The 16,524-nt window shown below is 31.2% G+C and overlaps 1 protein-coding gene and 1 long non-coding RNA gene across 5 annotated transcripts in view; one reads left to right on the forward strand and one right to left on the reverse strand.

Annotated features, from left to right (window-relative positions):
• LOC122270536 (uncharacterized) overlaps positions 1-16,524 on the forward strand; it is a 57,788-nt gene that overhangs the window by 31,227 nt on the left and 10,037 nt on the right. The window lies entirely within an intron of this gene.
• The window catches only part of LOC107439507 (protein spaetzle 3), a 65,670-nt gene continuing 60,466 nt past the window's right edge, over positions 11,321-16,524 (reverse strand). For all 4 annotated transcript variants that reach the window (XM_016052139.3, XM_016052137.3, XM_071182341.1 and 1 more), the window contains one exon: positions 11,321-14,051. In XM_016052139.3, the coding sequence (XP_015907625.1) occupies positions 13,883-14,051 (169 nt within the window). In that variant the 3' untranslated portion in view covers positions 11,321-13,882. The remainder of the gene's footprint in view (positions 14,052-16,524) is intronic.

A 16,524-nucleotide genomic window follows, 5' to 3' on the forward strand; every position in this document is an offset into this window, starting at 1 on the left:
CCTGGCCAACATGGTGAAACCCCGTCACTACTAGAATCTAAATATATATATATATATATATGATGCACCGAAAGTATGCATCAAATGTAAATGGAAAAACTCTGCATGGTATGCATTGTATTATTAGACATTAAGATAATGTTCCTTGATTTAAATTTATTTTAAAAGAAAGTAAATAGCATAACGTTCTGGGGGGAATGGCGAGTGATATCAAGCATGAGGCGATTGACCCCCTAGTTAAATAAATATTGTTGTTGCTTCCCTTTTTTTAATCTTTCTTTTTTGGAGGGTATTTAATTTTTTGCATTAATTGAATAAAGTTTTATGTATCGAATATTTAATTTACTTTCAAACACATTATTTAAAATTATATTTTTGTAAACAGCTTTTTTTCTTCTTATTTTAAAGCAATAGTGTAGTAAAAATAATAAATTCATAGCTTAATAGTATAAATTTCATATCATACTAGTAAGCTCTGCAAAAAAAATGTATTTTCGCAATCATTCAATTTGGTACTTACTCGAGAAGAAGTAAAGTAAATGTGCCTAACCATGTGATTTAAATCAAATTTTATCGAATACCTGTAAACAACGTGACACGTTTGTGCCGAACCTGACTGTCTTCCTGAATCCACAAATGCTAAGATGACATAACTAGCTTATATCCAATCCTCATATACAGGTTGTTGTTATATTTATGTCTTATTTTATCCTTTATACCTAGTGGTTACTTTATTATGATCACCTAACAGTATTGTGCAAGGTGGTTTGAATAAGGCACCATAACTAAACTTCGTTGTTAACTATATTTTTGGTTCATACGCGCATTTTAAAAGGTGAGAACAATAACGTTAATAGCAGCTAATTCTGAATTTTATTAATATTTATGATATCATATGCATAATTAAACATGAACAGAGATGCCAACTGCTCCGGACAAGCCAAAATAATTTAAAAAACGGTTAATAAGTACGAAGTAAATTTTGCAAATATTTGACTATTTTTGCTTGCTTTTTAAAATGTATAGCTTGACAAAGGTACTATAAAGTGGTGAATTACATAAACTTACGAATTCTTTAGAAATAGTGGTGGATAAAAATCTACTACATAGAATTTATTAAATCAAGAATCACAAATTGATAAACTACCACTTTAAATTATATATTTGCTGTCCGGAGCAAGTTGGCATCTCTGCATGAATTATGAACTAAATGTTAATTACTTATGCAATGTACTTCTCAATGTAAATAAGCACTATAACAAAATTTTTCATTGAATTTCAAGTCATCAGATTATCTTTAATAAAAGCATTTGAAAAACTATCGGAGTTTTTAAACAATTCCATATTTGACGCGTAAGAAAATTGCATTTTACAACATGAATATTTCATAAAAAGATAAAAAAAAATACTTAAACTAATTTCCAGAATTGATAAATAATTTTTTTTTGTTAAAATGAAAGGGAGATTTCATACGATATTTTTCTTGGACGTGCTTTAAGCAAACACTTTTTCTGAAAATCTTTCACACAAAAATATAAATCTCTATTGTTACCATTTGTTAAAGATCTTATTAGCAAACAATCCTATTTAATTTTTATACTGTTATTTTTTTAAACATTAATACACTATTTAAATTTTTTTTGGTTTTATATTAGCTTAGGCATTATGAATATCCTAAAATTGGTCTTTTTGATTAGAAATTTTTTTAAAGGTCATTGTACTTCTTTTTTGCAGTAATTCATTAATATAAATTAGTGTTATAATTTTTTCTTCAACTTACGTTAATTCTTGTCACGAGACAGAATTATAAATTTTCTCTAAAATTTTTATTATGAATGAAATTTAAACTTATCGATGTCAGATTTTATATCTGCGTGATAGTCCTTCTCCTCCTTTTGAAAAATGCCCCATCCCAACAACTGTGGGATACTTTTAACAAGATAATGTGCCTTGCCAAACTGCTGTCATTGCAAAAGGTCGATTCAAACATGATAAAGACTTGATTTGACATAGTTGTGTTGGCCTCTACAATCTCCAGCTCTCAATCCTATTGTTGGATGAAACTGAAAGAGCCTAGATCAAGAATCATTTTGTCTCATATTTTTGGAAAGTGCTGAAAATAGACTATATATATTCTTATCAACGTGTCGTAATCTATGCCATAAAAGTATGTATATACAATTTTATTTAAGGGAGAGTTATTGAGGGTGGGTTCAAATAAAGTGAACACTTAGTGTATTCGCTCTTTTTTACTTCCAATAACTCTGATCGGTAGTTAAAAGCAATAAAAACCATGCGTTGATGACCACTTTTCCGAGTTGGTGCTAAAATGAACATTTACGACTACAACCGATAAATGCCGTATTTTATTATTTTGATGAATCGCCAAAAAATGTCGATATTTAGCAATATAACTCGATATTTTCTCAATTTAAATAACTTAACAGTTAGACTGAGAAGTTCGTAGGCTGACACATAGATGGGGCTATTATTATTAAATACATATGATTTTTAGTTAGTTCTAACCTTTGAAAGACACGTGTATAAATTTGACAGCTGTCGGACTATTAGTTTGTGAGATATAGTATTTTTAGTGAAGCAACTTTTTTTGGTTTAAAAACAATGGATAAAAAGGAATTTCGTGTGTTTTTAAAGCATTGCTTTTTAGCGAAAAAAAATACTCTTGAAGCCAAGGCTTGGCTTGGGAAACATCATTCGGACTCTGTACCAGGAAAATCAACCATTGAGAAGTGGTTTGCTAAGTTTAAACGAGGCGAAATGAGCACCAACGACGATGCGCACAGTAGTCGCCCCAAAGAGGCTGTTACCTACGAAAACATCAAAAAAGATCAAATTTTAGATAACCGTATAGTGAAGTTGATCAAAATATCTGAGACTCTAAAGATATCAAAGGAACGTGTTGAACATATCGTGAATAAATATTTGGGTATGCGAAAGCTCTAGGCAAAGTGGGTGCCGCACGAGCTCCCAATTGGACAAAAACAACAACAAATTGATGATTCTGAGCTGTGTTTGAAGCTGTTTAATCGTAATAAACCCGAATTTATGCGTCAATATGGGACAATGGGTGAAACATGGCTCCATAATTTCACACCGGAGTCCAACCGACAGTCAGCCGAGTGAACTGCACGAGACGAACCAATTCCAAAGTGTGGAAAGGCGCAACAGTCAGCAGGCAAAGTTATGGCGTTAGTATTTTGGGATGCTCATGGTATAATATTAATTGACTCTCTTGAAAAGGGAAAAACCATCAACAGCGACTATTACATAGCGCTATTGGAGCGTTTGAACTACGAAATCGCAGAAAAACGGCCCCATTTGAAAAAGAAGAAAGTGCTATTTCATCAATACAATGCACCGTGTCACAAGTCAATGAAAACGATGGCAAAATTAAATGAATTGGTCTTCGAATTGCTTCCGCATCCACCGTATTCTCCAGATCAGGTCCCCAGCAACTTTTTCCTGTTCTCAGATCTCAAGAGAATGCTTGCTGGAAAGAAATTTGGCGCCGATGAAGAAGTAATCAGCAAAACAAAGGCCTATTTTGAGGCTAAAGACAAATCATACTATAAAAATGGTATCGAAAAATTATATGGCAGCTATAATCGTTGTATCGCCCTTGAAGGAAACTATATTGAATAATAAAATGGAATTTTATCCAAAAATTTTTTTTTTCTATGTTAGCCTACGAACTTTTCAGCCCAACTGTTATATTATTTTTATATTGGTTAATATTTTTGTTACCCTCATTAACAGCACGATCTTCAATAATTCTTTAAATGCTTAAGTTGTTTAATGCCACTCTGCTCTCAAGAAGGAAAACAATAATTAGACCTATTGTCAAATGTGCAGCAGAAACTTGATCTGCCGCTGAGAATGAAGAAAACTTACTTATTATTTTTGAAAGAAAGATTTTGAGGGAAATATATGGACCAATCAGAGATATAGACGTGTGAAGAATTGGGAGTAATTTAGAATAAAGCAAGCTTTCTAAAGAAAAAGATATGGTAAATATAATAAAAACAAAAAGAATACAGTTGTTTGGACATCTGAATGAATGATGAAAGAGCAAGAAGGAAAACCTATAGGGGAAGACCAGTTCTAACGTCTAAGGAAAATATAGCTAGATGAGGGAAATAGCGATTTGAAAAACTTAAAATCAAAAACTGGAGGATAAAGGCTAATGATATTTTATAATTTTATAAACCTCGTTGAACAGATGACCCAATTTCGAGTGCACGACTACCAATGTTCAACTCAATAGCCTTGCAATTTTGAACCCTATTCAAAAGAGATGAGTATACAAGAAGGGGAGGGCAATCAATATCGAAAACAAGAAAACAAATATTTATTTAAACAAAGCAACGAGTTCCATATTATTAGGGTGGAACCCTTCTGATTATAAAGTTATACATTAGAAGACAATTATTACAAGCCAATGCTTACTGCTTAGTGGTTCAATGTAGACTGATTATCAGCCCTCTGGTGGGGAGATTTCGAATTATTAAATTTACTTCTACATTTCTCAACACTCCCCACCTGATAATTTTAAAGTAAAAATTATCACAAAACAATATACAATAGCAAAACTATAATTCTACATTATATCAAACATTATACGTTTTAAACTTAAAATATAAAAATAAACACTAATCAATTATAAGACAGTAAAATATAATTTGAAGTATCAAATTTAAAGGAATAGTAAATTATTAAAATATCATTAGAATGTTAATTATAAGTTTTTAGTTCAGCTCTAAGGGATAGAGCAGTTGAACTGGTCTCCTATATTCCCCAGTTTTAGTTTTTATAAGACAGGATCTAACTAGTCCGTCACGACCCTTATAAGCTTCAAGGACTCGGCCTAAATTCCACAAGAATTTGGATTTACTCTTGCCTTGAGAGAGCACCAAATCACCTATTTTAATGTTTTTCTCACAGTTTGGTTTGTTGGAAAAGTGATGTTGCCTCAAAGTCAACAAGTATTCATTTTTCCAGCGTAACCACACTTGTTTCAGAAGACGAGTTTGATAAAGCTTTCTTTTTATCAGACTTTCTCGCGTTGGGGTCACATTAATAAGTTCCGCAAAATTACGCGGATATTCGCTCACCAGTCCAGAAAACAAAAAATGAGCAGGTGTCAGGGGCTGTAGTTCCGATTTATCATCACTTACATATGTGAGTGGTCGACGATTAAGGACGTTTTCAATTTCAACTAGGATAGTCATGACTTCTTCGAAGGAAAGTTGAGCCTTTCCAAGTATCTTTTTGAGAGGTTCTTTAATACTTCTCATCAACCGTTCATAAAATCCTCTCCACCATGGGGCAAACTCAACAATAAACTTCCATGCAATACCTTCAGAGGAAATGAAATTTTGAAATTCTTCTCCTCTAATAATAGAAAAGAAGTACCTTATATCTCTTGAAGCAGTTTTAAATGTTGCTGCGTTATCAGAATAAATAGTTTTACAGTTATTTCTTCTTGACATGAAACGGCGTAAAGCTAAGATAAATTTATTCGTAGACAAATCGGAAATCAGTTCTAAATGTACAGCCTGTGTGACTGCACAAGTAAACACAATAATATAAGATTTCAAAACTTCATCTTTATGTTTTACATAAATAGGACCAGTAAAATCAATTCCAACCACTGAGAAAGGTGGAGATTGTGAAATTCTATCTTTAGGCAGTTCTCCAGTACGCTGATTGGCTGGTTTCGCAAAGTGTTTTCTGCAAATCACGCATCTTCCAATTATTCTTTTCACAAGTTGTCTGGCTTGTGGAATCCAATAACTTTTTCTAATCTGCGAAAGAGTGACATTAACTCCACTATGAAGCAACTTTTTATGTTTTTCAGTGATCAAAAGCTCGGAAAATTTCGAATTCTTGGGTATCAGTATACGATTAACTGCTTCAGGATCCACTTCAGATTGAAACAGTCAACTGCAAATTCTTAACATCTGTTTTTCATCTAGGTATGGACGAAGACAAAATATGCTGGAGTTATTTTTTATATCTTCATTCTTCATCTAAGTTTTAATTTCTTCTTGATAATAGTTATTCTGCGCCTCCTTTATTAAAATAACTTCGGCTTCTTTCAATTCTTCAGTAGTTAATGGACCTTTCAGTTTTTCATAATTTCGACAGTTTTGGATAAACCGCTTTGACCAAGCCACAATTCTTTTCACCTTTAATAAAGAACTGTAATTTTCTAAAACCAGTAAAGTCTCTTTCGAATCTGCGAGGCAACTGTGTTGAGAAATAACGCTGTTTCTAAGTTCTAAATCAACTGAATGCTGCTGATGATTAAATTCAGTATTTTCTTGATGCCACTTACTTTCATCCTCTATGAGCCAAGATGACCCGAATTTCCATAAGTTATCATCAACAAGGCTTTTTAGTGATTCTCTTCGAGTTAATTTATCAGCAGGATTTGAACTTCCTGGACAGTGCTGCCAAAGTTTAGGATCTGTCAGAGTTTGAATTTTAGACACTCTGTTTTGCACGAAGGGTTTCAAAGAGTTGTTATTCTTTATCCAAAAATATGTAATTTTTGAATCTGTCCACAAATAAAATTGTTGGCAAATGTCACTAAACAATTTGTGTAAATAATCATAGATTCTAGCACCAATAACCGCTGACATAAGCTCTAAGCGGGGCAATGTTAAAGTCTTGATTGGTGCTACCCTACTTTTGGACATAATGAATGAGATCTTAACTTCGTTCGAAACATTTGCATATCTGAATTGCGCTACAGCACCATAGGCCTTTGTGCTAGCATCAGTAAAAATATGAACGGCAATTTCTTTCTTATTATCACAGTTATCAAAATATTTCCGCTCCATAAAAAAGTTCTTTAAATAAGGAACTTCAGAAATCCGATTGTTAAAGTCTGTTTCAATATCTGAAGGCAGAGGGTCATCCCAATCGAGTCCAGCCTTCCAAATGTTTTGCAGCAAAATTTTCATCTTAATAACTAAGGGAGAAATTAAACCGATAGGATCATAAATTTGAGCAGCAAATTTTAAAACAGTACGCTTGGTGCACTGAACTGACTTAGATGATGACTGCTCTAAATTTTTATATTCAATCAACAGTACATCACTTTCTGTATCCCATCGAAGACCTAACACCTTTGCATGTGCAATTGAATCATTAATGGCAATACCATTTTGAATCCATAATTTCTTTAGTTCGCTTGAATTAGAATTAAATTTCCGTAAATTCATACTCGCGGATTGCAAAATATTTACAGCATCAGATGACAGTCGATATGCATCATTAACTGTATCAGTTACCCAGTACAGATCGTCCACGTATAACGAAGAATTTAACATTTTAACGCAATCGGGTTTGTCATTAGCATATTTTTTTAATGTGGTACTTCATTATTGCCTTCAAAATGAAAGGGGAAGTGGTAACTCTGAACGGTAACCTTTTCATATTCATAATTTTAAAACCTTCACAATTATCATAATCAACCCAAAGAAATTTTAAATATTTGCGCTCATTTTCATCTATCTCTATCATTAAAAACGCCTTCTCAATATCACCAGAAAATGCAATTTCATACTTTCGAAAATTTAGTATGACATCCAAAATATTCGGGTTCAAATTTGGACCTGACAATAACATATCATTAAAGGATTTTAAACCAATATCCTTCGAACTAGCATCGAAAACGATACGAACACGAGATGTTTCTTTATCGGGTCCGGCATGAAATAACCAGAATTAACGGATTTATCTTTACATTCCTCAACGATTCCATCTCTTATCTGATCCTCAATAATATTTGCATACATGTCAAAAATATTTTTATTTTTACTTAATTTTATCATTAAATTATCAAACCGTTTTTTGGCAATAGAGAAATTACTATCAAGATCATCAGGATTTGAATTCCAAAGTAATCCGGTTTTATAATGATTGTTTTCATATTTTAAATTGCTTTCAAATTTATCAATTGTTTCTTTATCTTTTAGAGATAAAGTTTCACACTCCTTGATGATACCTAAGGAATCGAGTGACCAGAATTTTCTTAAATCAAACATATCACCTGATTCAATTACACTTTTCATAACCGCTATGTTTTGCGACAATGTATGCTCCCGTTTATAACTACTTCCACTAATCACCCAACCAAGAACAGTTTTTATTGCACACAGGCGATTACTTATAGTTATCTTTTCATATAAAAGAAATTCCCAGAATAAATCTGAACCAATTAAAAGTTCGATACTCAGCAAATTATCATTATCTTCCAAATAAGAATCAGCCATATCAATTTTATTTTTATTCATAAATTCAATTACTTTGGGGTCTGGAGGTTCAACTTTAACTCCAGTAATGCATGGTATGACCAGAGTTCTAATTTTAGTTCTAAAATTCGTGTTCTTTTTGAAAATTTCGAATTCGACTACAGGATAAGCCTTTTCTGTTGCTCTTTGCATTCCAAATTAATAAACTGACAAAACTTCGTAAGCAACCGGTTTTAAATTTAAATTATTTGTAAATTGTTCAGGCAAAAACGAACGCTGGCTGCCATTATCTAAAAGAATTTTTGTCAATTGAGACGAAGAATCTGATTTAACTTCAGCAGTACAAGTCTGCAAATAAACCCTTTTAGAACATTCAATTTCTTTATTATTACATTGGGAAATAGAACTAATAACTTCTTCATTGGAAATACTCAATGGTGGAGTTTCATTAGAAACTGCAACCAAATCAGAAGATTCATTTAACTCTAGTTCAGCATTTTGAATTTTACTAACTTTAGCATTATTTATTCCCTTATTACCTCCTAAACAAATAGACCTATGATGACTTAATCCCTTACATTTATAACAAGGTAATTTATTTACACGACAATTCTTGCTTACATGAAACAATTTAAAACACTTGAAACAACGATTAGAATTTTTCAATAATTTTACCTTGTTTTGGGGAGACATATTACATTTAAAAGCGTCATGGGGTTCAGAGCAAAAAATGCATATTGACTGCGTCATCTGTGCATTAAGCGCAGTAGCTGAGGGTGTGCCTTTATTAAAATTTCTGTTTATATACCTATTTTGCTCGTTACGCAAATTACAGCTACCTCGATGGTTATAGTTAGTCTTTTTATCATATAAAAACGCAACCGATTCACGATATTCTATCTCATTCCTTAAAAACAGCAATAATTCATTAACATCGGTTTCATCTTTAGATTTCCGTTTTCGTTGAAAATCTAAAACAAAATCTTAAGGAAATAATAGTAAAATTATTGGTATCAAAAGTATACCATAAGATGCAGATTGAACTTTCCTTGAATCTAAATTTCTAACTGCGATGTCTAAGTCATCGTACAATTTGCGTAATGCTGTAATATTAGAGGTATGTTTAACACTCGGAAAACTAAGTATTTTATTAACAAATGAATTCAAAATTAAATCTCTACGACCATATTTCTCATGTAATAATTTAATACAATTATCATATTTATCATTCGTTCAATCAAAACCTGATACAACATTACCTGCCTGGCCAGTAAGATAAGATTTCAAATAAATGAATTTTTCAATTTTAGAAAGTGATTCATTTTTATAGATAGTATTTTCAAAAGAATCCCAAAAAGAATTAAAATATTTCGGATCTCCCGAAAATGGAACAATTTGAATTTTCGGTAATTTAATACTGGAATTGTTATTAACTACTCTTTTCTGCTCAATTATAACCGAATCATTTTTTACAGTTTCAACTGTTTGTTCATTAACTGAAACCTTTATTCCTTTACATTTTATCAATTGCTTTAATTTAGCTACATACGTCAAATATTTATCCTGATATTCTTCACTAGAAGCTAAATCTTCATCCAGCAAATTAATATCAATTATATTTTCAATTTCCTTATTCAAAGCTATTAAATTTTGATTCCTTTCAATTAACACAGTATTCTCATCTAATACATTTGTTTCAACATTTTGCTCAGTTAATAATTAATCAATTTTATTTATTAATTTAGTAAAACTACTTCTTTCACTAGACCTTTTTCTTTTAATTCTCTCTAAATAATCTGTTTCAGCCATAATGAACGTCTAACACAAAGTCACACCCTTAGCAATATAAAAAAAACAATAAATTTTAAATAATCAAAACCTCAAAACGAAAACGAATTCTTCAACAAAGAATAAAAACGCTTACTTTGCACATAAAAAGAATTAGACTAGCTGTCTCCTTGAAGTGATCATGTATCTTTACACTGTTCGATTTTGCCCTTGAAATTAAAAATAACACTTTATTTTCTCTTGCTTTAAATTCCTCTAGTTCGTAAAATACTTCGTGGCCAATTGCACCATATACAAGAAAGGGAGGGTAATCAATATCGAAAACAAGAAAACAAATATTTATTTAATCAAAACAACGAGTTCCATATTATTACGGTGGAACCCTTCAGATTATAAAGTTATACATTAGAAGACAATTATTACAAGCCAATGCTTACTGCTTGGTGGTTCAATGTAGACTGATAATCAGCCCTCTGGAGGGGAGATTTCGAATTAATTAAATTTACATCTACATTTCTCAACAATGAGAACTCCTGGATCAAGTATTGGAAGAAATTTGCCTTCGTGGGGGATTTTTTGATGGAACTAACCAGCATTTGCTTTACACGAAGAAAAAAATTCCGAACATCTCTCAAGGTTAGCCTGACGGCAATTCGATTCTAACCTGTGATTCGTCTACTACTGAGGATATTTTACGCCAGTACTGTGGTCGATGCGAGCCGGATGCAGAATTCATATCAACCAGCCATCGCTGGGATTTGAACCGACGTCATCTCATTGGGAGGCGAGTGCTCTATCGCCTGATCCTCCATGGCACAAGGCATGGGATAGGAAAAAGTGGAGCTGTGTGATAAATGATGCCAAGGTCCTTCATGTACTGTAGAGCCAAGGAATAAATAAGTATGTATAATATTCACGATGCTATCTTTTTGATATGTCATGTTATCGATAATTATTGCGATATTACCGTTTTCAATGATCATAGCTATCAACAATGATTGCGATACTGTCGTATTTGATACACTTATGTGCATTATCGGTATCTATGAAAATCAGAATATGGAGTTGTTCATATAAGTTGGCGAATATGGTCGCTGTAACCAATGTGTACCATCTAATATTTCAGATCCAAATGTAAAGAAAAAGAGAACACCGAATTAGGTGTGTTATTTGCAGATTTTAGAAAACTGCAATTTTTTCAAAAAAAACTTTAAAAACTATTTATAAAAATGGCTAATAATTAATCTCAATGAGATTTCAAACATTTTTATTAAGAACAAAACACAACTAGCTCAATATATACAGCTAAGGAATTTTGATTTTCAATACAGTCATTACATAAAAATTCACTGGTATCTTTTATAATTACGAGAATTAGACTGTAAAAACACAAAATAGGAACTAATACTTACATAAAACTAAAGCTTAATAAAAATGATCATTGCACAGTAAATGAAATTTACATAAAAATACAGAAACTTCATAATTTTTAAAAGTAGTTTTGACTCCACAGTTGTTTCCTAAAAATGGCAATTTAAGCTCATTCTCAATTGGTTTGTAATGCTTGCTGTAACAAACTTTATAAAATCCTATGAAATAATATGTAACACAGAAAATGTTTGAGATTTTAAAATTCAAAGTGCATCTTGAAAAGATGAAAAAAATTGACGTTTAGAATACAACTTAATGCCAATAAATCATGTTAAGAAAAAGGTTGTGCGCGTCAAACCAATGAAAATGCATGAAAATATTAAATTAATGAATGCACTTATACAAAATGGTTTCATTTTTCTTTTTTAAAATATTACAGTAAGTGAAAAATTGATAGAAATATTTTTGCCATCTATACATATTGAAGAGTCAAAACTAGAGAGACATTCTGGAAACCTTTTTATTCATGAAAGTTATTTTTATAACAACAATACCTAGGTACACGAAAGTAAAATGTAATTGGTTACTTTTAATTGAAATTACAAGTAGTACTAATTTATAATTATAAATAATTATAATTACAAATAATTATAATTCATGATACGATAATAAAGGTATTTATGACTACAAATGATCTAAAATTACTAGTAACCATGATCTAAGCTTAATTTCATAAATACTTGATTGATAATTTCAGACTTTGCATTAGTAGCTTAGAATAACTACTATGTGCAGCTTTAAACAGATAGTAAGAGCTTTCATATTTTGTTAGGTACCATATTCAAAATGCGCTTTGCGTATTTTGACTCTTCCATGCATATAAATGTAGTCGAAAAGCTTGGGGTAAGAAAATGATAAGCCGAATTTTCAAATAGTTCAGGAGAACATTTTTAAAAAGTATTTTGGTAGAAAAACTCTTATCAGGCTGCAAGATTTTTCTGTGTTATCTGGAGGATATTTCGGTAACTTGTAATGTACACATAAGGAAAGAATATTAAGGATCCGTTTGATTTAAAAATATTGCCTTTAGAAACAGTGTGGCTTATCATTTATATTAATCCAAGCCCTTCAATTGAAGAAAAAATGTTTTGTCAACGTGCAATGATGTAGGACAAACACACATTTAATAAGTTAAAAAAATAGCATTCACAGAAACTATTTCACATAGTGAATCAAAAAGTTCTGCGATAAAAACAATCACACTTTCTTTAAATTATTCTAAACATGGACAAATATTATCCATATCAGAATAAATATCGAAAATAATGTTCATCGGTAGGATTGGTTTTACAGTTCTTTTTCAAAATCAAATATTGATCTTGAAACTTTAAAAAAAAATTGTACAGTTTCTTTAGATGGCACAATTTATGGCACCATTATAAGCCATGCAGCATAAACTCTGAGACATAATTTAACGTGGCAAAAATAACTGTGATAAGTAGATAACACACAATTGATTATATTATGATTTTTTCTAAATCAACAGCGATAAAACCTGCTGTAATTAGTTTTTTGATGTGAAATAGTTAACTTGAAATTATCTTTATATTTAACTTTATAAGAGCTTCGTTTCATGTTTTTGTTTTTGAAAAATTTAATTCTGATAACTGAAGCAGTTCAAAACATTAAACATTACTTTTTCTTTGGATTAAAACCATCTAAATATATCAGCTATTAGTTACATCTGTATTTTATTCTTTGATATTTCAAAAATGATTTTTTTTTAGCTTATTTGGATTATTAATTCATTTGTTTGTAGTTTTATATGAATAATCATCTGAGAACGTAAAACACCAATGAATTGGCTAGCATTTGTGTTAATATTTTGTATGTCATTACGTAATAATTATCTAATCTTGTTCAAAGGGATAAAACATTTTCTTTTTTGATCACATACTTGAATTTCTTGATAAATTGATCTTGAATTCGTATGCATCAACAGTTTCTAAAAAATTATTTTAATACAAAACTTATTATGTTTTTTGAAATTTGCATTATTTTATCTATACAGTACGCTACTTTCATTTATGCTTGATTTCTCTTAATTTCTACTAATTCAGTACTGATCCGCTATTTGGCAATATATATACATACATACATACTATATTTTGACCAAAATAATTTATTATAACAGCGTATTTATAAAATAATTTCTTGATTTTAAAAATTTAGATTAACAGGTATCAAACTCTTTTTTTTCAAGAACACAAAAGTGTTTTTGGATAGATTGAGAAATTTAAAACTAAGTAAATTGCAACTTAACAGGGTCCAGATGCGATTTCTTTCGTCATTCAAAAATTTCTCCAATAAAATTCATTTGAATCAGAGTATGGTGCTGCATGCTAAAATTTGTTTAATAAGTAATCTGTCCAAGAATTGATTTATTGCTTCAGAGGGCTGAGACACCGACAGACGCAGCAGGAGGGGAAGAGGAACCAGTCCATGAATATTCCTTTGCAATCATCATCAGGATCATACGCTAGGAGCCTGTGCCATTTGTATTTTTGCTCGCAATTGCATTCGCCGTTGCATTTTTTTGTCTGCACTGCCCTGAAAAATAAAATACACATTAAATCATACTCTGTGCTTTTGTTTTTTGTGTTCAATCATTCAGCTAAAAAAATGGCTTTATTTTTCGTCACTGATATTTCGGATCTGTAACAGAATCGAATCTGTTTTGAAAGTAGCATGTTACATTGAAATTAATATTATATAGAGCTCGTGCGGAAACATTGAAGAAATTCTGGATCAAATCACGGTATAAAGTACTGGATCTTTGAATGCGTAAAATTATGGTAAAAAAGATTTTTTTGATCAGTAATATGCTCCGGTAAAAATGGTGAAAGGTAGCAGCATCCTGAGTGCCGGTAATATTTTACAGTGTATTGCGATTTCATTGAACTGCAAAAACCTATGTTTCCTACTTTATGTTTTAATTAAACTGTCTTTAATTATTTTTGATGCAGTTCTTACAAAATCAATTGGAATATAAAGGCCTTATATATTTTGCCAAAGTATTAATAAAATTTATTATTTTTTTAAGATATTACGTTTTAGCCATTAGTTGTTGAAACTGCCTGTATCAGCTTAGCCAAGAATCTAAATATCTATAACACAAATTGTTCATTTTAAGCTTTTCTACGGTATCTAGAGCACATTTCCAAAACATTTTTAAAAAGGTTTTTATTACTCTCTCTAATTCNTAAAATACTTTATTGTAATAATAATAATTTCTGTTCTATTAGATCACTGATATTATATATGAAAACATCTTTTATATATATATATACTGACCATTAAAATTGCTACACCAGGAAGGCGACACACCATGAATGTGAAATTTGGACGGATAAAGCATGTTGTGGTATGCAAATGATTAGCTTATTAGCGTATTCATGCAAAGCAGGCGGAGGTAGCAGATTAAAAGAAGAGATTTGACAGTAAGTTTCTCATACAGAAATTGAATTTGAGCGTTGTTCTTGCTTTGGGTAAAAAAGAAAAAATATTATATAACGAATTCCATTAACGAACTTCCATTTGGCGGAATTCTCTGTTTTGCGATATTTTTTCGAGGAACCAAGAACTATTTGGAAATTTCTTCGTAGAATAACTTCCAATTAACGAAATGAATTTTCTGTTTAACGACATTTTTTTCGAAATCCACTTTCTCTATTGCCAAAAATATCTAAGAACATCTCAGACTTGTTAATGCCTTTTATGGGGGATATGACCTTGAATTGATTTTCGAGGCCACTTAACTTTTAGATAAAGCAATAAAATTCCTTTCCCCTTTTGTTTGCATTTCAAACGAAAAACTCAGACAAAATTGAAGGAATTTATCAGTAGCAATTAAACTGTGGTAATGCATGTTTAAAAGTACTTTTATAATAAATTCAGCTGTAATTTCATACAGTAATTTAGCTTTTTTTTAGTTGAAAATATATGTAGCATAATAGTGTAACACTGGATAATGTTTTGCTCGATTCTTGCTTTAAATGCAGATTTCTTTTATTTCTCAAGATTTATAAAATAAATAGTAGATACCAGTTTACAAGATAAAGGTGTATCAAATGTTATTTAAATTATGTCTAGTTTTATGAATTTAAAACCTGTTTAGTATTTCAAAAGGTAATTTTCTGAATTTCCCATTTAACGAACTTATTATGGAGATTTAGCGATTTCGTTAAATAGAAGTCCTACTGTGTTTTTTTTCCCTCCAAATTTCAGAAGTAGACAACTTTCTATGCAAATAATTTCATTTTTATTTATCTTGTTATTTCACTTGATTAGAAATTGTAATTTGCACCTTTCCGGAGGAAATGTCAAGAATTTTTATTATAGAATAATCTTATTAATTAAAATAAATAAATAAATAACGCGAAAGAAAATTCTCATTTTCTCGAAAACAATAGTTTCATTCTTTTCCAGGACAAAAATGCAGACAAAAAGTCGAATCGTGTACATTCTTAAATATAAACGTCGCTTTCCTAAACGGGTGATCTCATTTCGATATTTATGGGTACATAAAAAAAGAAAGAATTAGAAAAGATGGAATTGAATAAAAAAAAATACATTAAATAGCTACAAGATAGGACAACAATAGAAAGGGATTGTTCCTCACATTTGCTGCAAAATACTGCCAAAGGAGGGTGGGGGGAGTCAAGAACACTAGCCTTAATCTAGAGCTATAATTGAGCAATTACCGTCCATAGAAATCTTTTGGAACTTTCAAAAATCATTCGTGACTTTCACTGTGTTGCCGGTCTTCTCTTTACTGTTCCATCACTGATATTAAAAAACGGATAGCAATGGGAGGGTGTAAGGTAAGGTGAATATGGGGGATGGGGGCCTGGAAATGGGAGGGGGCTTGTTTCGAACCGATGGGAAGGTAGTAGACAAAGGAATGCTCTTTCAGAGGAACAGAAGAAAAAATCCAACTAGGTCGTAGGTTATGCGTGGGTGGTATGGGAAGAACTGACCTTGGGTCAAGAGGCCCTGAGGCGACTGACCCCGAAAGCGAAGC

The sequence above is a fragment of the Parasteatoda tepidariorum genome, chromosome 6 (assembly GCF_043381705.1).
Source record: "Parasteatoda tepidariorum isolate YZ-2023 chromosome 6, CAS_Ptep_4.0, whole genome shotgun sequence".
In the NCBI taxonomy this organism is placed as follows: domain Eukaryota; kingdom Metazoa; phylum Arthropoda; class Arachnida; order Araneae; family Theridiidae; genus Parasteatoda; species Parasteatoda tepidariorum.